The sequence below is a fragment of the Talpa occidentalis genome, unplaced genomic scaffold, assembly GCF_014898055.3.
Source record: "Talpa occidentalis isolate TD23 unplaced genomic scaffold, MPIMG_talOcc4v2.1 talOcc4.15, whole genome shotgun sequence".
NCBI classification, from domain to species: Eukaryota; Metazoa; Chordata; class Mammalia; order Eulipotyphla; family Talpidae; genus Talpa; species Talpa occidentalis.
The window spans coordinates 63040841-63067724 of record NW_023601543.1 but is presented as its reverse complement, the minus strand read 5'-3'; the positions used below and the strand labels follow the sequence as shown (position 1 = coordinate 63067724).

At 36.4% G+C, this 26884-nt stretch overlaps 1 protein-coding gene across 4 annotated transcripts in view; it reads left to right on the top strand.

Moving 5' to 3' along the window:
- The window catches only part of USP9X (ubiquitin specific peptidase 9 X-linked), a 128273-nt gene that overhangs the window by 28700 nt on the left and 72689 nt on the right, over positions 1-26884 (top strand). For all 4 annotated transcript variants that reach the window (XM_037512513.2, XM_037512515.2, XM_037512512.2 and 1 more), the window contains 9 exons: positions 11071-11324; positions 16164-16309; positions 19287-19366; positions 22171-22283; positions 23585-23803; positions 24581-24696; positions 24891-25142; positions 25219-25357; positions 25817-25969. In XM_037512513.2, the coding sequence (XP_037368410.1) occupies positions 11229-11324; positions 16164-16309; positions 19287-19366; positions 22171-22283; positions 23585-23803; positions 24581-24696; positions 24891-25142; positions 25219-25357; positions 25817-25969 (1314 nt within the window). In that variant the 5' untranslated portion in view covers positions 11071-11228. The remainder of the gene's footprint in view (positions 1-11070; positions 11325-16163; positions 16310-19286; positions 19367-22170; positions 22284-23584; positions 23804-24580; positions 24697-24890; positions 25143-25218; positions 25358-25816; positions 25970-26884) is intronic.

Below are 26884 nucleotides of genomic sequence, written 5' to 3'. Positions count from 1 at the left end.
AAATAAAATTCATACACCTTTTGCACTTATGGAGTTTTCACAATTTGGTAGGGAGTCATCACATGATTTGAAAGAAAAGTGTGTCCAGCTCTGATAGCCTCAGTTAACAGTACTTGATGAAGTGAACCAGTGGAATTGAGAGCTCCTGAATCAGTACGGGCAAAACTAAGACTGCTTGTACAAATAAATGCCCCAGAGGCGGCAGGAAGGAATACATTTTGAGGGAACCAGAAGGCCACTTGAATTATAGTTAGAACAAGTTTCAAGTTGAGGCTGAGTTTGGGCATTTGATGGCCTTGTAGACCACAGTGAGAAATATTTTTGTCCTTATTCTTTGAAGGTTTTGTAACAGAGTCATGGCACGATATGTTTTGTTTTTTAGTAAGACACAGTTATCATTTCTAATGCCAAAAAGATAAAATATATAATAATTAGGTAGTTACTCTGCTTGTAAGAGAAATACCAGTCCTTTTTCCTTACACACACACACACACCCCACACCCACCCACCCCACCCCACCCCACCCCCCCCAGTATTTCCCAATATCTTGGGAACTCTAGAGAACCTTCATGGTATTATGGAAGAGCCAATGGCTTTGTAGTCTAATGGATGTTTCTGCTACCTTGGACAAGCTTAAGTTACTTAATCTGGATAGCTGTTAAATTGGACCAGTGTCATTTTGCACAGGTATCCTGATGATAAAATGAGGTTATAAAAATAAAGCACCTTCTCTTTTGCCAGATACATAAGTGCTCATAACTTTTCTGCAGTAATGTACAAGTTAAAATGGAACTGGAAAGAGGCCTGTATGATAGTGTGATTGTAATAAATATTTGGTCTTCATCCCAGTTGCTGGCTGGGCACAGAGCTCCTAAAATCCTCAGAATTTCCTAAGGGTAGAGGTCCTTAAGGTATCTTTTGTTATGTTAAAAGAAGTGAATTTTGGAAGTCCCTCTACATCACCTGAGGAAGGGGATGGTTGCCTTTGGAATTAAGAATGTGATTTGAAGTTTGGAACTTTAAATCTCCCCCATCCACTTACGCATCCGCCTCCAGAGAAAGAGTGGGGGGCACTAGAGATTGTGCTCAGTCATTAACAGCCAGTGATTCCATCATTTCCATGTAATGAAATCTACATAAAAATCCAAAAGGATGGGATTTGGAGAGCTGGGTTGGTAAAGCACATAGACATTCAGGGAGAATGGTGGGTCTGGAGAGAGCATGGAAGTACCGTGTCATTTGCCCACACCTTGCCCTATGCACCTCTTGCATTGGGCTGTTTCTGGGTTATAACCTTTTTGCAAACTCTTAAGCAAGTAAAATGTTTGGGCAAATGAATGGAACCTCCAAAATATGCCTGTTAAGTAAGATGTATAGGAAACCTGTGTTTTCTATCTGTGTCTGAAGTGTGTGGAGGGGTCACTTTTTTTTTAAGATTTATTTTTATTTATGCATACAAGAACCGGGGTGTAGGCGAGAGGTGCAAGGGGTTGTGTGAGGATTCAGCAGAAACAGAGCAGAACAGGCAGAGCTACTGAAATACACTGCTAAAGGGAGCAGTGGGCAAGACAGGAGAGGCCTGCTATGTCATGTGGGTTAGCTCCTTGGCCAGGGATCAAACTCATGCTGCAGTGGCTGATGATAGCTTCATAGCACCACAAGGGAGACCCCTAGAGGGGTCACTCTTATAAGACTGAGCCCTCAACGTGTGTAATCTGATGCTATGTTCACATGGATGGTATCAGAATTGAGCTGAATTATATGACACCCAGCTGGTATCCAAAAATTACTTGATGTGTTTGTGTGTTGGGGGGAATGACTGGTGGAAGGAAGCCCACACATTGCAGAAGCCTAGAACCACAGAGAAACTTTGAATGGAATGGAACCAGTAAGTCCACAATAGAGAAAATTCCTTGGATGTTTTAATAGAACTATCCATGGATTTTCCATTACCCACTAGAGTGTTATGGATCATAGTGTCTGCCTGTAATTGTAAGGTGCGTCACAAGTATTAAGTACTTAAATACAATAATGGTGTATGCAAATGAAGTTACCTAAAACTAGAGTCTTATTTTACCTTCCAATAATTAACATTCACTCAACATTTCAGTGTTTTCTTAGGAGAGATGATTGAAAACCTTAGCAGTCTAGCTGTTGTATAGACAATTAACTGTACATAACCATTATTTTTATTTTCTATTCTTCATACACAAAGACAGTTTTGGAGTTTGGCAGTTTTTCTGTTGTTGTGCAAGTGTGTCAAACCTCTCTGTGTCTCATTGCTCATGTTGTGGTAGAAAAACTGCTATGTGGAATAGGATGCTTTTTCTTCCAGACACCAATGTATAAAAAGCTTCTCTTTAAGCATATTGAATCTGTCATAGCAAAAGAATTTCTAGCTTAGGATTGAAAAAAAGTCCATGGAATACTGACTTTTAAAAGTTTTTCAGGGACCTCCCTGGTGATGCAAGGGGCTTAGTGTCAGCACAATGAAGTTATCACCCACTGCAACACTGCAACATAAATTTGATGCCCAGCCAGGGAGGTGTGACCCACATGGTGAAGCAGACCTCTCTTGTCTGGCCTGCTGCTGCCCTCAGCAGTGTATTTCAGTAGATCTGCCTGTTCTGTTCCCCACTCTCTGATGAATCCATTCAGTTCCCCCACACCTCTGGACTGCACTCCAGCTCTTGTATGCATAAATAAATAAATATTTAAAAAATAAAAGTTTTAAAAGCTCCGTTATTTTGTTTTTTATTTTTTAATTTAAATTTTATTTTTATATTCCCCTTACAATTACAACACCCTTATTTTGACCCCAAGCCCTCCTTTCCCCGCCCCCCACCCCCCATAGAGTGTCTCTGGTTCATAGTTGTTTGTTGATTTGATATTTTCTTTGTTATAGTTATTTTTCCTGGTCCCTTATTTAAGTTTTCTAGATTCCTGCTATGAGTGAGACCATCCAGTATTTTTCTTTTTCTTTCTGGCTTATTTCGCTGAGCATGATCCCTTCCAGCGCCATCCATTTTGCTGCAAATTACATGTGTATATCCTTTTTTTTTTTTTTTTTTTTTTTTTTTTTTTTTTTTAGATCAACACATTGATTTATTTCCTCTATCAATCACATTCAATCAGAAATAGAGAAATCCTTTTCAGACTTTTAACAGACGAATTGGTGACACTTTTACTGGAAAGCTAGAATAGGAAAAATGAAGAGGAATCCTAAAGGAAGGAATATTGCCCAGAGACTAATGCTTGTAGAAAGCAGATTACTATTCTAGGGTTGGAAAACAAAAGGGAAGACTTCTCAGCAGAACCCAAGAGCACATTCACTTCTGGGATGCTGTACAGCAAATGTTGAAAACACTCGGAGAGATAGAAACACAGAAAAAAGAAGAAAAGCATATCTAGTGGCCTTATTTTCTATGTCTCTATAGAACACTAATCCAAGTTTCCTACACTGCCGATGAAGTGCGTTTGTGTGGGCATGAAAGAGTAAGGGGCTGTTTATTTTATTTTTTTTTTTTTTAAATATTAAATTTTATTTTTATATTCCCCCATACAATTGCAAACGCCCCATTCTGACCCCAATCCTTCCCCTCCCGCCCCCCACCCCCCAAAAAGTGTCTCTGGTTCATAGTTTTTTGTTGATTTTGATTTTCACTTTCTTATATGCATTTTCCTGGTCCCTTATTTAAGTTTTCTAGATTCCTGCTATGAGTGAGACCATCCGGTATTTTTCTTTTTCTTTTTGGCTTATTTCGCTGAGCATGATCCCTTCCAGTGCCATCCATGTTGCTGCAAATTGCATGTGTTTATCTTTTTTGAATGCTGAGTAATATTCCATGGTATATATGTACCACATCTTCTTGATCCAGTCATCTATTTTTGGGCATTTGGGTTGTTTCCAAAGCTTAGCTATTGTAAACAGTGCTGCTATAAACATAGGAGTGCAGGTGCTCTTTGGAATTGATGTTTCTGTGTCCTTTGGGTAAATACCTAGGAGTGGAATTGCTGGATCATATGGAAGCCCTATGTTTAGTAGGTCCAGAAATCTCCACACAGCTCTCCATAGTGGTTGGACCAGTTTGCACTCCCACCAACAGTGCACAAGAGTTCCTTTTTCTCCACATCCTCGCCAACATTTGTTGTTGCTAGTTTTTTTAATATGTGCCATTCTCACTGGTGTGAGATGGTATCTCATGGTAGTTTTGATTTGCATTTCCCTGATTACAAGTGATGTTGAACATTTTTTCATATGTCTGTTGGCCATTTGCATTTCCTCTTCAGAGAAGTTTCTTTTTAGCTCTTCTGCCCATTTTTTGACTGGATTATTTTCTTTGTTGTTGCTGAGTCTCATCAGCTCTTTGCAGATTTTTGTGATCAGTCCTTTATCATTAGTGTTGGGTGCAAAAATGTTCTCCCACTCGGTGGGGTTTCTCTTTGTTTTTGTTATTGTCTCTTTTGCTGTGCAGAAGCTCTTAATTTGATGTAGTCCCAGCTGTTTATCTTTCTCTTCACTATCACTGCTTTGGGTGATGTGTCTTTAAAGATGTCTTTGATGTGCAAATCCCGTAGTGTTTCGCCTATATTTCCTTCTATGTATTTTATGGTTTCAGGTCTTATGTCTAGTTCTTTAATCCATTTTGAGTTGATTTTAGTGTATGGTGTGAGGTAGTGGTCAAGCTTCATTCTTTTGCATGTAGCGACCCAGTTTTCCCAGCACCATTTATTGAACAAACTTTCTTTGCTCCAATGCATATTCTTTGCTCCTTTGTCAAAGATTAGTTGACCATAAATCTGTGGGTTTATTTCTGGATTTTCTATTTGATTCCATTGGTCTGTGTGTCTTCTTGTTCCAATACCATGCAGTTTTGATGATTATGGCTTTGTAGTATAGTTTGAAGTCTGCGAGTGTGATGCCTCCATTCCCTTCTTTTTTTTTTTTTTTTTTTTTTTCAGGAGAGCTTTGGCTATTCGGGGTTTTTGGTGATTATAGATGAATTTCATCAATAATTATTCTATTTCTTTGAAGAATGACATTGAAATTTTTATTGGAATAGCATTGAATCTGTATATTGCTTTTGGTAGGATGGCCATTTTAATAATGTTTATTCTTCCAATCCATGAGCAGGGGATGTCTTTCCATTTCTTTGTGTCTTCTATTTCTTTTAACAGTGAAAAACTCAGTTATTTTGAAATAAAGCTTAGTACTTAGAAGATGCTTCGATAAAGAGAATAATTCATTTTAAATAAGTTTTAAATCAATATAATTTCTGCGTTTCCTCTGTGCTACTTTGCTAATTGCAAAGTAATTTGTCTATGACAGTTGTAACAAATCAAAGTTTTCATTTTAGTGGTCACAAAAGTAGTGAGGTCTTGTGCCTGGGGAAGGCTGAGTACAGCTTGTGTTTCATAGTGATGTCTTCTGTCTTTGGTTAGTCAAGTATTTTAAGAAAGGAAAAAAGGGCTTTGAATGTCACTTAAACTTGGGAAGAAAAAGGAGTAATTTTTCCCTTTGCTTTTTGGTGCAGAAAACCAGAATAGGTAAAATTCACAAAGTAAGATAATTTTATTTTCTAAGAAACTCAAATCATTTTGATGTTCAGTGAAGAAAATAATTTGTTGGAGTGTTGAGCTTGGCTGCTGCTTGTTTATTCTCTGTATCCTAAGTTAATATTAATTCCACAAGAGCAGAGATTTCCTTGCTGTGCAACCTTTTCTACACTTAGAACAATGTGTGGCCCATTATGGATCTTCAGACATTTCTTGAATGACAAAGCTTTGTATTTTTATTTAAACATTTTTTATTCTTTGCATGAAAAGAGAAGTTAGAAAGTAAAGGGAACTCTTAAATATGTGTGTGTGTGTGTATATATATATATATAGAGAGAGAGAGTGTGTGCGCGCGAGTTATTCCACAGAGGATTTCAGTGTGTTAAGAGGATAGATTCTGGAATAAAAGGATAGTTTAAGTGGAGATGGGCTGATGACTGGGTAGAGAAAGGCCATTCTTTGTACTTTTTCCTGAGGGTTTCTTTGGTATCGAGGCTCTCCCAGTTGAAAGCACTAATTTTATTTCACAAAGTTTAAAATAAATATAAAGGGGTTGAAGCCTATGGACCACTAGGTTATTTAGTAAAGCATACTGTGAACCTTTATCCTAGGTATCCTAGGTAAAGCTGATGCTTTTTCTCAACTTGTAAGATGTTGAGATGCTGTTTGCATATGGAAAAATGCTGTGTGTTCTACAGGCATTTGAATAATTCCAGTTTGGTTACATTTTTGCATTGTAGAAAATCTAAGATGCATTTTGGTAAAAGCTCGAATGAAGGCAGGAGGGAGAACATAACCCTTTACAGTACATTGTAAGATAAAACTTGAAGCTTTATGTAAAACTTAAACTCTTAATACAGTAAATTTTCATATTGCAATTTGTTGAATTGGACCATTCCTATAGTTAGGATTGCAGTGTGTCAAATTCTAAATGATTTGAATGATTATTGAGTTGCCCAGTTCTATGCAGAATATTGTTGCTTGTACTTCGTTAGAAGGCTTGTTCTAGCCCTGCTGCAGGTATGCCTGAATCTCTATGAGCTGGAAAATAAGCTTGGTCAGAGCCTTGAAATTGCTACTTGAAATTGAGTAAAGCGATTTGATTCCCACCTGTTGAATGGGAATTATTAAGAAAATTGTAGTGCGTCTTTGGTAAGTTTATTTCCTTACTCTAGCCTTTCTAAATTATATTTGAAAATGTTACTTTCAAATTTTTCCTCCAATATTCAAGAATCCTACACAGCACCTTTACACAGTACCTTTTAGAAAGGAAGATAAAATGAGAGTTTCAGGGATTATACTGTGTGCTTAATATTTATGAAACACTGGTAATAAAATAATAGGACGTTTTAGTGGGTAGCATTATCTCAGTTTTAAAGACCTGGAATAATAGTGGTTGTTTGTGCCCTTTAAGATAGGCAACTTGTAAGTGGCAGAGATGAGATTTTGAACAAGAGTTATGTTCAAATTCAGAAGTTATTTCTAATTGCTTCAGTTGTATTTTTTGCTCTTAATCTCACAAGATAGCATACTGAGGAAAAGGTATTCAGTTTTCAGGTAGTGGTGGAGAGATGACTTAAAAACAGCAGAATAGAGCAGTAGAGACTCCCCAGCAGTATTGGAAATCCTAGGAATGTTGAGAACTTGACAGAAGTAGACAAAGAAACCAAGAGATAGAAAAATGACACTGAAAGATTGGAATGGCAAGCAGCTTGAGTAATTGCTGATGGAATATTATGCAGAAGATGATCTAGTTCTATCATCTGAGAAAAAAAGTATTTTGTTTGGGGTAGAGGTTACATACTGCTGCTTTTTCTACTTACCTTAAACTTTTGTTTAAAGAGGTAGTAGTCCCTTAGCTACAGAATATCTTTGTCTAGGATAATTTATCCCCTGAACTTTGTCAGATACTTCTGATTGTCTCTAGTAGGAGGGTTTTTGGGGTACAAACAGATGGACGAGTGTTGAGTATAAACAAAACATGAATATGTAGGGCCTCCCCGGTGGCGCAGCGGTTGATCGCTGGGTTGCGAAGCTGCCCGCAGCCTCTTAAGCGCAGGTTCGATCCCCGGCTGCTCCCCGGCCACCAGAGGAGGGTCCCACATGGCGCGCAGACCTCTCCTGCCGCCCGCTGCTCCCCTCAGCAGTGTACTTCGGTCCTTCTGCCTGCTCTGCTTCCCGCTCTGGCTCTGGTGAATTCTCTCACCCTCCCGCGCTTCTGACTGTACCCAGTGCATGTATAAACAAAACAAACAAACAAATAAATAAATAAATAAACAAAACATGCCTCTTAAAAAAAAAAACATGAATATGTAATTCCAGATATTTTAGCACAAATGATCTCCAAGTGTTTAAGGAGAATTAGTGAGGTGTATAATTTTGTTACGGGAAAACACATATAAAACTTAACAATTTACCATTCACATTGTGTACATTCACATTGTGTAACTACTACTCATCTCTGGAACTTTTTCATCTTCCCAAATGGAAATTCCATACCCATTAAAAACTAACTGCCCATTACTCCTCCCTCCAGCCCCTTAACCACACCATTTTACTGTGTCTCTGGGTGTAGGTGCCTCATTAGATGGAATCAGAATATTTGTCTCTACGTGAATGGCTTATTTCACTTAGTGTAGCATATTTCACTCAAGGACACTCTTTTGTAATTTTATCTTCCTTAAGTATATGGTAGTGTAAGTTTCTTGAATCTTGGGGTAAGAAAGTTGAAAATAATGTTTTCTAATTTTATCCATGTTGTAGCATGTGTCAGAATTTCCTTTTTAACACTGATAGACCTTATTTTGTTTATCCATTGGTTCATCCTTGGCTTATTTCCTGAAAATTCTTTTTAGATAATATTGGTGTAGTGAACAAGAATAATAGAATTTTAGACTTGGAAACTTTGTGCCTGTGCTTTGCGGAAGTCATTTAGAGCCTCAGTTTTTTAACTTACAGGAAAATACTCTAAATTTTGTGTAAACTGTAAAAATACCACTTTAATTTTAGTGTGCCTCAGGGTTTGTCCCCTACTTGCCCCATACTTGGGACTATATTATGCTGTTTCTTTCCACCCCACCCCCCCCCAAGTTTGGGACCTCTCAGAAGGATTTGGAAGGTGGTACAGGTTGTGTTTATTTTGCAGTCAAATGCTCTACCACTGAGCTATACCCCCTAGGTTGTGTTTATTTTGGGGATGGAATGCCCAGGGGATAGTAATAAATCCATCCCCTCCCCCCTTTTGTGATAATTCCCCCAAGCTTTGCTTCCATTCCAGACTTGTATAGTCAACTATCTAGTGGGTGCTTTCACCTCTTCTGTAAAACTTTGCTCATCACTGACATCATTACTATGTGCTACCTTTCCCCTGCCCTTTGAAAAGAAGTAGAAAGAGAAGGAAATGTGGAGTTCAGGTATAAACCAAAGAAGTTTAGAGGTTCAAGAAGGGAGGGTAGGGTAGTGGCATTCAGTTTTATCTAATACTGAGAAGAGAGGGCAAACAGGATGAGGAGAAGTGGTCATTTGATTTATCAAATAGTGGTACACTGATGATCTGTAGATCACATCTTCACCCCCTGCCACTTGTTCATACTCACAAAGCTCTGCATGTAATTTGGGGGAGTTAACCTTCAAACCTACTCGTAGACATTGATTAAGACCTGGCTTAAAGCAATTTTGGTAGCTGAGAAATATAGCCAGATGATGAAAAAATGGAAGGGGAAGCAGAGACTTTGTTTTCAAGATTTTTGGAGAAAGGGAAGGGCAGAGATTGTTGACTTTTCAGTAAGGAAGATCTACATATATTTGTAGTCTGAGAAAAAGGCATTGAGAAAAGATTGAGGGGATGATGACTGGAGCAGTACCTTTTGGGGATAATATACAATGGGATCATTTAGCCTAGGTTGGAAGACAAAAGAATGAAATTGGAGCCAGTTTGGAGAAGAGTGAATTGTTAAGTTGCTATTTTGAGTGGTAAGAGAAAGAATTATTCAAATAATTTGCCGGAACACCCAAAATGACTAAGGAAAATGATGGGGAAGTTTCTCTAGGTTTTTAAAATTGTCTACTTCACATAAAACTTTTTGTAGTATAGGGTGTATGTAAATGGAAAACAAAAGTAAGAGACTGCTTTAATCATGTTATCTTTTCATTGTTTTTCCACTTTCCATTAAAGATTTTTTTCTGTCTGTTTTTAATCTTCATCGTTGCTTACTATTATTAGTCTTGAACTTTTTTTGGTTACGCTAGTCATATCTGCGTGAAGTGGTTATATTTACATTTGTGGCAAATGTGGACTGTTCTGGACTAAATGGGAAGAAATGGGAAGTGTGGTTGGTTCCCTTACTTATGACCAGATACCTGTAGACAGCTAGGGTACTCAATCTGATGGTATTAGAATCCATCACCAGTGGAGATTTTTGAAAAATACTGATGCTTAGGCTTCACTCCCAAATACTGTAAATTATTCAATACAGCAAAGGGATTTGGACTGCAGTGTTTTTAAAAGCACCTAAGATGATTTCACTGTGTAAGGGTGAGGTCCGTTGGTCTAATGAATGTAGAATTAACAATTTGTTGGCATTCCTCTTTGCTAGTCAGGTGGCAAAGAATTCCATTGTTAAACATTAGTGGTATGTAGTCCTCTCATGCATGACTCTGGGAGTTCTTGTGGCCAAAACCTTGCCAAAAGTGGAAAGTCACGGTCATCTGACAAATAATGTTATAGTGGGGTGTCAGTATATTGATTGAACCCCCTCTGAAGAAAAATTCCTCCAAAGTTTTGAAGTTTCTATTAAAACCACTTGTAATGCTGTAGTACCAGTGATAAATGTTAGTTGTACAGTCCTTCCTGAAATGTGTTTAAAAATATTTTATTGACTGATTTGTGTTGAGTATACACATTTTTACAGTGTATTTAAGCTGTTAGTAAATTGAATACAACATTTGCATTCCACAATTTAATAACAAAGATGGCTAAAGGACCGCCCTGGTGGCACAAGGGGATAAGTCTCAGCACTATGAAGCTGCAGCAGGTGTTCAAACCCCAGCCAGGGAGGTAACCCATATGGTGCAGCAGACCTCTCCTGGCTCGCCCGCTGCTCCCCTCAGCAGTGTATATCAGTCATTCCGCCTGTTCTGTTCCCCACTCTGTCTCTGGTGAATCCTTTCCCCGCCCCCCCCCCACCTGAATCCCAGTTCTTGTATGCATAAATGAATAAATAATAATAAAAGACAGCTAGTAAATGCCTTAATCATGTCTTTGGAATCTAAGGACAAAACTGAAACACTAAATAATAAGGCTATCATGTTTTTTTTTTTTTTGATGGAATATCTGGTATAGAGTTACAGTTTATTAACTTGAATATTGTGTTAATGACATTTCAGCTTTTCTGTTTGCCCTCTGATTTATATAGCTATGTTGTCCTGATGAGATTCACTGGTAATAATAAATTTGAACAGTCTGTTCAATTCATGTTTTTAATATCTAAAAGAAATGTACTTTTTTTCTTTCAGGTTATGCAATGGTCTCTGCAAGATGGCTTATTCTTGAATTGGAGCTTTTTAAGACTGACAAATGCTGGTACTTCATCTTCTATAAGTGGACTATAATTTCTTTCCTCAAGACAACTACATAAGCAGACAAAATTGCAAAGATTTGCCCTGTGTCGAGTATGACAGCCACGACTCGTGGCTCTCCAGTAGGAGGGAATGACAACCAGGGCCAGGCTCCCGATGGACAGTCTCAGCCCCCCCTCCAACAGAATCAGGTACGACCTTTAATATATTAGTTAAACCACTGCCGCAGGGACTAAATGATGAAGCATGGAGTATGTTGGAATAACCTGTGTGAAGTAGCCATAAGACTGTTACTGTAATTTTTCAGAAAAATAAGCAGGTCTCACAGTAACAAGAAAGCTAAAACATTGTAGATAATGATGCTTGAGTATATAGTCCTGTTTTCTGGTGTCATACTGTCAGTCATAAATATTTTAGCACTTTGTCAATTCGGGAGCAAAGCATTAAATCATTCAGTGGCTGGAGCATAGACTCAAGTCATATTGCTTGTGTTCAGATTTCAGCTTTGCATCATGCTTGCTTTATAACTGGTAAATTATTTAATCTCTAGGTCTATTTTTCATCTATAAAATAAAGATAATTTAATATACGATTGTTAAGAGGATCAAGTGAAGTAATGTTTACGAAGAACTTAAAGTAGATTTTGGTATCAAGATTTGCCAACCTCAAAACTCATATAGTAATTTCCTTTATTCTCTGGATGAATTAGTGTAAGATTTTTGTTATTAATTATTTGGAAGAGTTTACTGGTAAAATTTAGATAGGAGTTTTATTGTGGAAAGGATTTATAGATCCAGCTTTCTTTTAATATGAGAATTTCTTGGGTCTATGTCTTTGTAAGTTGTGTTTTTTTTTTTTGTTTTGTTTTTTTTTTTTTGAGGAATTTGGCCATGTCTACTTTGGTCAGATTTATTTGAGGTAAAGTTGTCTATAGTATCATTTTTAATGTTTTTGGGTTTATGGTAATACCCCTCTTTTATTTTGACACTGCTCATAATGTGTTCTGTCTCCTGATCACTCTTTCCTAGGGATTTAACTATTTCATTGAAACTTCCCCCAGATCAACTTCTGGCATTCATTCTTCTGCAACCCTCAACTTGTTTGCTGTTATTCATAGTTCTTTGTTCTTTTACTTTGCATTTATTTAACTGTTCTTTTTCTCATTTCTTGAAATAGAAATAGTTGATTTTCAGCCTCCTTTTTATTTTTTTATTCTTTTAAAAAGATTTATTTATGCATACAAGAGCTGGAGTATAGGCCAGAGATGCAGGGGGTGAGAGACTCCACCAGAGACAGTGGGGAACAGAACAGGCAGATTGACTGAAATACACTGCTGAGGGGAGCAGCAGGCGAGACAGGAGAGGTCTGCCTCGCCATGTGGGTTTCTCCCTGGCCAGCCAGGGTGCTGCAGAGGCTGTGGATTGCTTCGTAGTGCGGTGCTTAATCCCTTGAGCTACCAGGGAGGCCCACAGCCTCCTTTTTAAAGCCATACAATTTTATATTGGGAAATAGTATACCAAATAACACACATATTAAAACTTGTGATAAGTTTGTGAAATCGTGCTAAGAGTTGAATTTATGGCTAAGTTACATGCATGTGAATCACAAACATGCAGCTTCGTTCAGTAGTATGTTTATCTAGAACTCTGTATGCGTTCGTTTTAGACAAAAATATAGTCATTTGGATTCGTTTTTGTCTAGTTATTATAGAATAGGTAATCTCTCACAGGTATAATAGAGAAGAGCTGCTTTCTCCTTCTCCCTCTTTTTTCTTCCCTTCCCCTATCTTTTGCTTCTCTGTAATTTTAGAAAAGTAGGCAAGTTAGGTTTTAAATTTTTCCAAGTAAATGTTTCTATGTTATTCCTTTCCCTGTCTGGTTTCTACCTTTAAGCATGAAATAAACACTTGAAATAAGTTTATCGCCACAGGTCTTGGACAGATTCATTAAGCCTTTCTTGTTTCATAGATTTGTTAGCCAGTATTCAGGTTTCTTTATCCATAGTCAGAGGTTTGTGTTGGATGCCAAAGATTTCTATTTTTAAACTGGGAGCTGGTAGTTTAGAGTTCAGGTATCTTCTCTCTCTTTCCTATTTTATAAATGCATTGTGCTTGAACTCTTAACTTTTGTATTGTTAGCAACTTGCCTGACAATAGGAAAAAATTAAACCTATACTTTAAACTTAGCTGATAACAATTCTTAGAGCTCTTGAGTTTGTCATATTCAACATTCTGTTCTTGTCTACATTTTTGAAGATGACAGGAAATTAAAACAACAAAGGAACAAAACACTGTATTCTTAACTATTTGTAGAGTTCCCCACACTTTACTTTTTCTCTACATTTCAATGTTAGGATTTCAGTAATTTCACAAGATTTGACACTATTGGACCAAGAAAAAAACAATCATAACAATCAATGCTCAACTTAAGGTTCATTTTTGGCACATCCTTTTTACATGTTGGCATAAAGGGGATTTCTAAAATCAATCAGATATTTTACATAACATGCTATTTTTAAAAATGTGTTCCTATAGGAGAGAATTGCAGGTACTAGTAAGTAGTAAAACTCATGATAAAAGCGACAGCCTTGGCAAAGGCACTGTGGGAATGAGAACTCTATGTGTTACTGCTGGTAGGTGCAAATACTCTGGAATGGAATTTGGCAATATAGGTGTCAGTAACCTTAAAGGAGATTGTTTATACTGTTATAATAATTATATTTCCAGAATCCATGTGAAACGCAGCACCAAGATCTACATATAGAAAGATTCATTAGCGTTCTGTTTATGTTGGTAAAAAAAATTGTAAAATACGAAGTGTCGAGCAGGTCAGTAGTTCTCTAGATTACAGTTTCTTGGCTTACACAGTATTAGGTCTAGCTTACATAATAATTAGAATTGTAGCAACGAAAGAGTCTTAAGATTCTTAAGCAATGAATAGAATTTGAACAGTTGGAGATTTGAGAACAGACTTAAAAATGAGGAAAAGCATATTTTATGTTGATGAAAGTAAAGAGAGAACAGTTCCTTAGTAGAAGGGAGGAAGAAAATAGTGGGAGAAATGGAAAATCTTCAACCAGATTATTTTACAGGGCAAAAGATGCAGACCTAACATTTACATTATAAACAAAAATGTAAGGCAGAGTGAGAACAGGATGTACTGCTTAAGTCAGTTCTAGTTTTCTGATACTTTTAATAAACAATACCTTACCCCCAAAATTGTAAAATAGCAAACTGTCCCTTAATTTTAATTCATTTATTATATGTGGCCAACTTTCACAAAAAGAATCTGAATGATTTAGGAAAAAATATTCAAATGTTGAACCAGAAATGACATAGACTACAGCAGGTGTAGTCCTCATCTTACTGAATATCCAGAGACAAAATATTTTTGGCTCATAGAATAAAGATTGTAAAAAATAACTGAAAATGTAGTTAATTGAAAATTAGCCTTTTTGTTATATTGGACTTATAGGTTGCCATTATTTTAGTCTTTTATGTTTTATAGGAGCGTGTATATATAATACATATCTACCGGGGAAGGAGTTTTAAAATATATATATATATATATATATATATATATATATATATATATAAAGTTACAAATTTCAAACACAGAAACTTCTATTGAGCATCTTATACATCTCTGTTATACAATTGTTTAACTGGTGCTAAAAAGATAGGGGCCTCCCCGGTGTCGCAGTGGTTGAGTGCTGGGTTGCGAAGCTGCTTGCAGTCTCTGCAGCGCCAGTTCGATCTCCGGCCGCCGGGCGAGAGTCCCACATGGCACGTAGACCGCTCTTGCCACCCACTGCTCCCCTCAGCAGTGTACTTCGTCCCTCTGCCTGCTCTGCTCTCCCCTCTGGCTCTGGTGAATTCTCTCACCCTTCCGCAGCGCTCGTATGTATAAATCAATCAATCAATCAATCAATCAATCAATCAATCAATCTTTAAACAAACAAAAAAATGATAGGGAGAGGGGAGTCTTCTAAAAGGGCCATCAGCCTGCAGTGGGTAGAAAACTTGAATAAAAGCTTAAATTTAGGGGCTTCCCTGATGGCGCAAGGGGTTAAGACGCAACCTATGAAGCTATCTGCAGCCACTGCAACATGAGTTCGATCCCTAGCCAGAGAGCTACCCAAATGGTGCAGAAGACCTCTCCTGTCTTCCCGCTGCTCCCCTCAGCAGTGTATTTCAGTAGATCCCCCTGTTCTGCTCCTCACTCTCTGGTGAATCGTCTTATCCCCCGCACCTCTGGCCTGTACCCCAGTTTTTGTATACATTAATAAATCTTAACCTTAAAATTTATAGTTAATTTGGAAAAGAAAATAACTCCAGCTTCTAAATTAAGAACAAGGATCATAAAAATTCCCTCAGTTGTGAAAATATTATGCATAGCTAAAGTGATTGAGAGAAAGGTATGCTAAGTAAAAAAGAATTGTTAGAGGGAAAAAAAGTAGCTTTATTAGTTGACAGGACTTATTTAGAAACCACAATTATGAAATTTTAAGTAATTGTTTGGGTAATAGTTTGAGACTAGGGAAATTACAAAAAAAATTATATCCTCTTCAAATTAAAAAGTTATATCAGAAATTTTAATTTATAAAATGTGCATTTCACATTTGTACAATAATTTCTATCATGCCAGGGCTCATTTTATGGCAAATGTAAGCAGAGAGAGGTTAAGAACACATACTTTAGTATATGTGCTGCCGAAGCGAGCACAAGAACACATACTTTAGAATTAGACCACGATTCAGATTCTGACCACAAAGTTTGAGCTGTTTGACCTTGAGCCAATAACTTTTGTCTTGAGTTTATTTTTTCATCTATTAAATGACAGCAGAATGTTTTTAGGCTGTAGGAGGAATAAATAAAATTATTTTAAAGTACATTAGCACAGAGACTTCCCAAAACAATGATCATATCTCTTTTAAAATTTTACATTATTTTCCCCTAATCTGTGTTGGTGTTTGAATGTTTCATATATTTTATAGAAACCTAAATCTAGAATATTTAATTTTTAATTAAGACTTCATCGCCTGATTCTTCCAATGAAAACTCCCCGGCAACTCCCCCTGATGAACAAGGTCAAGGTGATGCTCCACCACAACTTGAAGATGAGGAACCTGCATTTCCACATACTGATCTGGCTAAGTTGGATGACATGATCAATAGGTGAGCTGATTTGTTTTGTATAGTTTTGTTTTTTAGTTTGTGTAATACAGAGAAAAACCAAATGAGTTTCTCAGGAGTGTGATTCGTAGTGGGTAAGAAAAGAGAAAGCAGAGACAGAAATATCACATGAGCCACATTGCTTCCTTAATAGCCTTAACATCTTATTCATTGCCAAGTACTTTGTAAGCCATCATTCTTAATGGACTTAAAAGATGAAAGTAAAAGTGTCAATTAAGTTCTCAGATTAATAATGATAGCCCTAGCTAATGTGTTTCTGAAGTAGAAATGTATGTTTGATTTCCCTGTTTAGTTTATGAGGATTTTTTTCTTACTGATTTGTTGATTGCTAGGTTGCTGCTGCATGACTTTAAAAATTTTTGGATGGCCCTGAGGGTTTCAGGTCATAAGGAGATTGAGTTCCTCAGAGCCTGCCCCTTGTGAACTGTTGACTAGTCTGAGGTATTTAACAGTCTTAGCTATTTATTTCTCTTGATCTTCATGTTGGCACAGTTCAAAGCATAATTTTTCATACTTCTAGTACAAACATATTCCCCCTTACCACACCACCACCATTAATACACACTGATTACTTGAAGGAAGACACCCAGAGAGTGAAAGTTTAATCTTGTGTGCAGGGAAAAAAGAGGTTTAAGAAGATTTGGGAATAACATTTCAAGGAACCCCACATGACTTTGGTCTTCACCAGGCTGTGGGCTCAAGTGAGGGCTAGGGAAAGGTGAAACATCCCTCTCCACTCTCCAAAAATAAAAGGGAAACGTATATTTTTATAGGCACTTGCCTCACTAAGTTTTCTTGTTACATTTCACTTTCTAAAAGTCATTTTGTTGGGGGTCAAGGATGTCCTAAACAGACTACTCAAACAGGTTTTATGGACCCCACCCCCACCCAGACCAAAGAAATCCAAGACACCAAGGATTACAAATCCCATAATGTCATCACCACTGAAAGGAGGAATGCTGGGAACTGAGGGTGGAGTTAAGCAACCAGGCTTGGTATATAAGCAGATGTGTGGGCCTTGGGGGTCCTTGGATTTTTGCTGGCTTTTAGCGTGCTCTTGATGTCCCAACTCAGCAAAAATGGTAGGACACATTCACCAATTTATCTTTCTTTCTCCCCGAGTTAGTCCTTTCTTCATTTCCCCTTTTTGTAAATAAACCCCTTTTTTTCTTTTTAAAGATTGGTTTAATGCACACAGAACTGGGGTGTAGACCAGGGGCGGGGGTAAGGATTCACCAGAAAGAGAGGGGGGCAGAACAGGCAGATCTACTGAAATACTGAAATACACTGCTGAGGGGAGCAGCAGGCGAGACAGGGAAGGTCTGCTGCACCATGTGGGTCAGCTCCCTGGCCAGGGATCGAACTCATACTGCAGTGGCTGATGAAGCTTGATGGTGCTATGTCTTTAACCCATGCTACACTAGGGAGGCTGTATATAAACCCTGTATTAATCTTTTTGTGTGTGCCTGCAGTTAAGTCTTACTATAAGTCCCTTTTAAGTGCATGGGTGAGGACCCACAGTCAGGCCAATCCATTTCACATTGGGGTTGCCCTGTAACAACACTATCATGTATATAATGGTAAGGGAAATACAAACGGAAATCCTTTGTGTGTGTTTTTTAAATTTTGATTATATAAATATGCATTGTTAAATATGGAACTGAATTATGTCAAATTGAGACTACCAGTGTGGAGAGGAGGGGAAACCAGTGGACTGTGGTAGAGCTAATAGTGGGTGTGGTATGGTGACATAAATCATATACAGTGTTGTAAACCAATGTTCTTGCAATAGGAAACAATACAACTTAGTAAAGAAAAAAGGAAAATAATTTGTCAGTAAAATTTCTCTATAATTTCCTCCTTATGTATGTATATCCCCAACAAAAATTACCATCAAGTGTTGAGAGTACATAATTCCAGATTATTTTTTGCGTTTGCTATTTTTCCAATACAAGCTCTTATGCATTGTCTGTTAACTTGTTTTTCTTTCTTAATTTATATTGAATATTTTTCCTGTTAATAAATTTATATTTGAGACATTGTTTTTAATGGTATATTTGAAAGAAGAATCAAATGTGATTAACAGTAAACATGTGAATTACAGTCAAACGAAAAGGTTAAGAAGTTGTTTGTAATATCCCTGACCAATCTTTGTAGCAGAGATGTCATAGCAAAAGTTTGTAGTACTGTTGCTTTTTGACTTTTATCTGGTACTTGATGGTTGTTAGTGTAGTATACTTGTGGAGGATGAAGTCACATATTAGCAAATACTGAGGGAAAAAGAAATAGAAATTTTTTATGTAAATAAATCTGATAAAGCTAGTAGATACTTGTTTCTAGTAGATTACCTGGTATTGGAGTACTTTTTACTAAAATAGATGTTTTTTGAGCAGTAGGTAAGTTGGATGATGGCAAAGAGGGAAGAGCTGGGAAAACATTAGGCTGCCTTAGGGACTAGAGAAAGTACCACCATGGCAGTTTACCCTCTTGTTCCTGTGAAGGCACAGAGATTTGGAGACCAGGGCTTCAGGAAAAGCTGACGAATTGAGGCAGAAACCATTCAGTTGCCACCTAAATTTTTCTTCTTTGTGAGAAAATTGAACACATCTAAGGGGGTCATCATAATGCCTTCTCTAATCTGAATCCTGAAAGAGAGCTTTTCTATGAGCGCTAACATTAAGTATTCTTTTACTTGACACTTGATTACTACAGTTGTTTTATATTATTATTAAGAATAATTTCCCCCTCGTTGCTATATCTTTTAACAGTTTAAAAAATTCTGTTTGTAGAGACAACAGATGGTGCTTAGTCTCATAAAAGTCTGTCAAATGTGTTTTAATATTTCAATGCTATTTTAATATTTTTATAGTGAGGTAAGTGATTATAATAAGTAACTCACTTAAGTACCTCTTTTATTGTATAACCAGTAAGCATTTTTTACTTTTATTAAATCTTTTAGGCCTCGATGGGTGGTTCCAGTTTTGCCGAAAGGGGAATTAGAAGTACTTTTAGAAGCTGCTATTGATCTTAGTAAAAAAGGTAAGTATAGACTAAACTGTTGTGCTTTCCATAATCTATGCCAGTACATACATTTTCATTTCATCCCTGAGGACTTTGTTTTTTTACCTGTTATAAACACTATATAATCATGGGTTGCAACATTTTACTAAATGTTCTTGCTATGGCTTACAAAATATACCTAGAGTTAAAGGGTTCATGCATATCCTTGGACACATTTCCTTGGATGTTTATGAGCTCTGAATTTACATGTGAAATTTGTGTGTATCCACATTTCAAGTAAACTTATTTAGCTTAGATGTTTGTTATTTTTCAATATACAGAAAAGGGTTGAATTTTTTTTTTTTTTTTAAGATAAAGACTTGAAAGAGCCTGTGTTTTGTTGTTGTTGTTTTTAACAAATAAGCCAATTAAAAGGAATCCGGTGTTTTTTACTCCTTTGTCTAGAAGTAAAAGCTTAATGTTGCAATTATTCTCCCTTCCCCGCCAGCAACTTCCATGTATTTGAGGTACAGTTGATTTCTCTTAGCAAAAGACAGCTATTATAATATTCTATATTCATTTTTAAGGCATTGGAGATAAAAATAAATGGTAGTAACAGTTCCATTTTCTTATATTGGGTAACTATGAATAGATCACTATTGAAATTACTATAAAAATTAATATATTTAGTACCTTGCTTAAGTCTATCTCACTCCATAGCAGGGGTGAATTAACCTTTGTTAGTAAACTATCCCTATCCCTTCTTTTTTTTAAAGAATGTGTGGTTATACCTTGTTAATCTTGTAAAAATCCATCCAATAAACTATGAAATTGCATTATTAGATTTTAATTTTAAAGTTTTTTAGTTCATTTATACATCAATTCAACAAATTATTTTGAGGACTTCTGTGCTAGGCTCATATGAGGTATTTTGACTATCCAGTGATAGGTAAAACCATCTCTTTTGTAAAATGAAAATCGAATAATTATACAAATTGAATAACTTTCCTTTTTATCAGAATTTAAGAGCTTTATGTTGGGTGCACGTGGTTCTGTTTTCTTCCTAAAATTAGATGAAATTAAGCAAAAATGTAAAAAAACAGATGCTGAGGCAATAAAAGAGACTAATAGGAAGTAAAGGCAACTTACCATACTTGATGAGACACTTAAATTGAATAGTGTATATAAGGGCTTTTTGCCCAATCCCCGCCACTCCAGCTCACCACAGTAGCTCCAAGTTCCAAGCTCGAGGCTTCTGCTTAGTTAATGCTGCTTCTGCCATGATGATTGTATCGGGACTTTATCACCCATGATGAGATGTTCTCTACCATCTACAAGAGCTGGGAGATCTCCAACAGGAAGTACATCAACGATTGCATGAAAAATCTCCTAAAGGCAAACTCACAGAGAAATCATAGAGAGTAAAACTTTTATTGGTGACTGCACCAATAAAAGCACATTGTTGTTAATTTCAAAAACTATAGTTTTTTATTGGTGAAAACATTAATCCAAATGGTATGGTTTCTCTAGCTGGACTACCATGAGGATGATTTGACCCCATGTATATTTTTCTTTAAGGGTGTTTTAGGAGTGGAAAATTGTTACCAAATTTGACAGTTATTTTGTATCTATCACTTGTTATTATCTGCTGGTATTTAACCACAGAACACCAGGAAAGACAAAAGAGGCTGATGTTACCTTGAGCTCTTATTTATTTTGACTTTCATTTATTTGGAGTGGAGGCATTGCTTAAAGAAAACATGTCTTGTAGGTTGTCTAAACATGAAGTGCATTCAAACTTAAAAAAAAAGTATAGGGATATTGCTGTGAAATGAGTTATTTGCAACCAAAACTCTAAAACACCATTTTAAGGTTTATTTTCAGAATAAAGTGTGAATTATTTGGATTCCCTATAAACATTTTTTAAGGTACAGTGTCATAACTTGAAATATTTTCTTTTAATTTGATTTTTTAAATAAGATTTTATTTTTGCATTAGAAGAACTGGATTGTAGGCCAGAGGTTGGAGGTAGGGGGTAGAAATGAGAGGAGTCAACCAGACACAGAGTGAGGAGAAAAACAGGCAAATCTACTGAAATGCACTGCTAAGGGGAACAGCAGTAGGCGAAACAGAAGAGGTCTGCTTGGCCATGTGGACTAGCTCCCTGGTTGGGTATTGAACTCAGGCTGTTGAGGTGGGCTGTCACTGTGGTAGCTCTTGAGACTTAACCCCTAGGCCACCAGGGAGGCCCCTGAAATATTTTCAGTTTGTCTTACTATTATTTGACATCAGTGTATTTTTATATAGTTATATATTTTAAAAATATTTTTTTAATATTTATTTATACAAGCACTGGGTACAATCAGAAGCGTGGGAGGTTGAGAGAATTCACCAGAGCATGGAACAGAACAGGCAGACTGATGAAATAACACTGCTGAGGAGAGCAGCGGTTGCGGCAGGAGAGGTCTGCGCGCCATGTGGGACTCTCGCCGGCGGCCAGGGATCGAACCGGTGCTGCAGAGGCTGTGGGCAGCTTCGCAGCCCAGCACTAAACTGCTGTGCCACTAGGGGAGGCCCTATTTTTAAAATTTTTGAAGATTATTTTTGTTTCTGTATCGGTTACCTTTTTTGACACATAAAAACTTTCATAATACTTGCAGTATTGTTTACCTTTTTTGACCTTTTGTGGTAATACTTTCAATTTTTTTCCAAAGGTAGTCTGCATTTGGTTGCAGTCAGCAAATCGTTTACAATTACTTGCTACTTTTTAATCATACAGTTGGACATTGTAAAACAACCAGAGAAATATTTTGTTTATATTAATTTTTCTCCTCTCTACTTAGGTCTTGACGTTAAAAGTGAAGCATGTCAGCGATTTTTTCGAGATGGGCTAACAATATCATTCACTAAGATACTTACAGATGAAGCAGTGAGTGGCTGGAAGTTTGAAATTCATGTAAGTCTTGCATTTATTTTTAAAACATCAGATTTATATAGTGATGCCTAGGAATGTTTTCATAACTATGTATAAAATGTATATTTGGTAATATTTGATCTATAAAGGGTCTGAAAATGAGAAACCTTAATCTTTATAATGTATAGTTTCTATTGAAAGCAGAACAACCATTTAGAATGAGTATGAAATTTTGAGTTAGAAAATTTTGGTTTAATCTGTTTCCTGGATTCTTTTGACCTTAGACAAGTCTCACCACTTTTTATTGAAAATACAATGCTCTAATTTGTGAAGATCACCACTGTCTTAATTACTGCAAAGAAAAACACCCAGGGTTAATGCAGAGAAATACAGTTATCACAGAGAGAGACAGCAAAGAAATATGCATGTCTTGGCATCTGATAGAGTGAGAAAGAAAATAAATTTACTGAAAATTTAAATGAAATGCCAGTATTCAGTGTTTTAGTCTGAATTCAAATTATACATGTGATACCCAAAAATCCTCAGATAGAGAAATTAAAGTGGTCTCAGGTTGTTGGTGATCTCAAATGACTGGCAGAAGCAAATAAATCTTCCAAACATTCAGTCTAAGAATATATGTTAGACTTTGATTTTAAGATACAGTCATATTCCAGAGATCTGGAAAGTAGAAAATGTACAGACTAGATTGACAAAATTTTATCATTATTTCAAGTCTCAGTTCCTAGTTTATATTATGAAAACGGTCATAGCTTGTGAAGTAGATATTTCTGTGAACCATGAGCCATTTTGCAAATGTAATTATAGTATAAAATTCCAACATTGTCTGATTTAGCAAGCAAAACAATTTAGAAATGGAAACTTTCAAAAGTTGTGTCAGACTTACGCATTGAGGCTTTGATAACAATTGATAACAATTGATACATTATTCAGATTTTAGAATTGCTGTCTCTAGTGTACATACAATGGTAGTTTGCATCTTGTCTGTGGATATAGAGCAGAACCTACATTATTTTGTGAACCATTGCAAATGTCTTTTGAAAGTAGGTATTATATAAATAAGTAGAGTAAATGCTGATTTCTCTTTTTTGATGTCAGTACAAATGACTTTTGAAAGTAGGCAATACATAAATAAGTAGAGAAATGCTGATTTGTCTTTTTTGATGTCAGTTTGATCTTACTTTTAGTGAGATTACACATAATTGAAATGACCAGTATGGTAGAATGGGAAAATTATTATTAATACATAATTAATGGGAAGATATTTGTCTTTGGAGTTGCAATATTTTGATCTTAAAATTCACCTTTCCCCCCTTATATAACAGAGGTGTATTATCAACAATACTCATCGCCTGGTGGAGCTGTGTGTGGCCAAGTTGTCCCAGGACTGGTTTCCACTTCTAGAACTTCTTTCCATGGCCTTAAATCCTCATTGCAAATTCCATATCTACAATGGTACACGTCCATGCGAATCTGTTTCTTCAAGTGTTCAGTTGCCTGAAGATGAACTGTTTGCTCGTTCGCCAGACCCGCGATCACCAAAAGTATGTTGGTTTATTTTCAAAATTAAATATTACAATTGTTTTGCTCTACTGCATGATTTTAGACGATATCCTGTCAACATGGGGAAGAGTAATTTCATTTTATTTTATTTTTTAAAAAGATTTATTTATTTATTTATACAAGCACTGGGTACAGTCAGAAGCGCGGGAGGGTGAGAGAATTCATCTCTACTATCGTTATTGAGATACTTTTTAGATGAGAACTGGTTGTATTCATATACCTCTGCAAAAGTATCCACCATAATATTCTAGTTAGGGCATAACAGATATTAATACCTGGAATTAGTTTTTAATTGATAGCTCACTCTCAGGCTTTAAGATTATTGTATTTGTAGAGATTATTTAGTTAATTTGCAACTATAGCAAAAGATGAATTCAAAGTGTCTTAGGTTACCAAATGTCTTCAAAAGCATGTCTCCTCCCCCCCCCATTTTTTTTAAAATGTATTTTAAAATGTATTTTCGATAGCAAGGTATTCTCATGACGGTGGTGATCTTTGAAATAGAAACATGGCTTCTAATTTCTGTTCACCAGCTGTGTTGGTACAAACGGTGATTTGCTAGTGATTTGTACTGCTACTTGATTCTTTTTTTTATTTCTCAAATGGGATTGCTATGAGGAGTGTAGTAGTTTAAGGTTTTTTAAAAGGTGGTTTGCCATAGTTTCGTTACGTTTCCTATTTAAAATACGTTTGAACAAGAAATGACCTCAGTGTTATTTTTCTCTAGGAAGTTAACTTTTTCATTTACTGTTTTGCAGGGATGGCTGGTGGATCTTCTCAACAAATTTGGCGCATTAACTGGGTTCCAGATTTTGCATGATCGTTTTATTAGTGGAACAGCATTAAATGTTCAAATCATTGCAGCCCTTATTAAGTAAGTTATGTTATAAAAAGGATATTAAGTGCACTATTGATTTTGCTGTTTTATTGCTTGATACAAATTGAGGGTTTATTCAGATTGGTTTCCTCTTAAAGTGGTAACCTGAATTTTTTTCTTTAATTACATATTCTGAGTTCAGTTCTAGGTGATAGTAAGAAATTATTACAAGAATTTTTGTTTTATTTCAGACCATTTGGACAGTGCTATGAGTTTCTTACTCTCCACACGGTGAAGAAGTACTTTCTTCCAGTGATAGAAATGGTTCCTCAGTTTTTAGAAAATTTAACTGATGAAGAACTGAAAAAAGAAGCAAAGAATGAAGCCAAAAATGATGCCCTTTCGATGATTATTAAGTCTTTGAAGAATTTAGCTTCAAGGGTTCCGGGACAAGAAGAAACTGTAAAAAATTTAGAAATATTTAGGTTAAAAATGATACTTAGGTAAGATATTTACCTCTTTAAGCAAGCATTTCTATGAATGTTTAAAAGCATACTTAATACTGAATTTCTCTTATAGATTATTGCAGATTTCTTCTTTCAATGGAAAGATGAATGCACTGAATGAAGTTAATAAGGTGATATCTAGTGTATCATACTATACCCATCGTCATGGTAACCCTGAGGAGGAAGAGTGGCTCACAGCTGAACGAATGGCAGTAAGTTTGTTGATTATTCAATGAAAAAAAATTCACCGAAAGCGAAAATTAGAATACTGCTATGGATAGTTAGTAATATTGACATTTTAATAAAGATCTTGAAATTGGGAGGTGTTTGGATTGATTCATGACTGGTCATTGTGTGTACTTTTGTAATTACAATTTATTTGGTAGTGAGAAGCCCATCAAGATTGCTATATTAAATACTAATGTTTGAATAAATGCTGGAGTAGAGTCTTATTAATGAATGCATTATTTCTTATTCATGAAAGCATTTCTGTATATTCAAAAATAGAGTTCCATCAAATTGTTCTGATTTTTCATAAGAATATATTACATTAGTATTTTACATTTTAACTCCATCAGTACTGTTTAACATTGTGAACAATACTTTATTTTATATATGTATTTTCAAGAACTTCTTTTAATTTCTGCTTTGAAACAAATGTTTGAATTTAGGAATGGATACAACAAAACAATATTTTATCCATAGTCCTGAGAGATAGCCTTCATCAACCACAGTACGTAGAAAAGCTAGAGAAGATTCTTCGTTTTGTCATCAAAGAAAAGGCTCTGACCTTACAAGATCTTGACAATATCTGGGCAGCACAGGTAAGGAATTTAAGATGTGACTATTCAGTTTTTAAAAGAAAGATACTAACAAAGAAATAGACTAGTTACCATGAAACCCAGAGCCTAAATTGATTTACACTTAGTATGTTTAAATGCTAGTTATTTACAGAAATCTGTCAGGAATCTTTTCGAAATAGCCAGTAATATTTTTGAAACAATTCTATCATTTGGGGAAGGTGGGCATTTTGTTTGTAATTTTCTTTGATGTTCAACACTGTACTTGATTTAGGGGAGTAGGTTCACATTCAGTGTGAACACCACCCCTACCTTCAGTCACCCATGGGATCCATCCTCTCTTTGTTCCCACTGCTCTCCCATTTTAACAGCCTTAATTCTGTAGTCATATTTTGGTTTACTTTTGTTGGTTCCTTTGTTTTTTTTGTTTTTTTTTTTTTTTTTGTTTTTTTTTTAAAGGATTTTTTTTTAATTTTATAGAGGCATGTTTGTTTATTTGTTTGTTTGTTTGTTTTGTTTACACATGCACTGGGTACAGCCAGAAGCACGGGAGGGTGAGAGAATTCACCAGAGCCAGAGTGGGGAGCAGAGCAGGCAGAAGGACCGGAGTACACTGCTGAGGGGAGCAGCGGGCGGCAGGAGAGGTCTGCGCGCCATGTGGGACCCTCCTCTGGTGGCCGGGGAGCAGCGGGGGATCGAACCAGCTCCGTAGGGGCCGCGGGCAGGTTCGCAACCCAGCGCTCAACCGCTGCGCCACCAGGGAGGCCCTCCTTTGTTTTTTTTTTTACCCCTTTTCTCTTTAGTCCACAAATAAGTGAATCATCCTGAATTTGTCTTTGTCCTTCTGATTTATTTCATTTAGCACAATCTCTACCAATTCCATCCATGCTATCACAAGTGGCCAGAACTCATCTTTTTTTTTAATAGCTGGGTGGTATT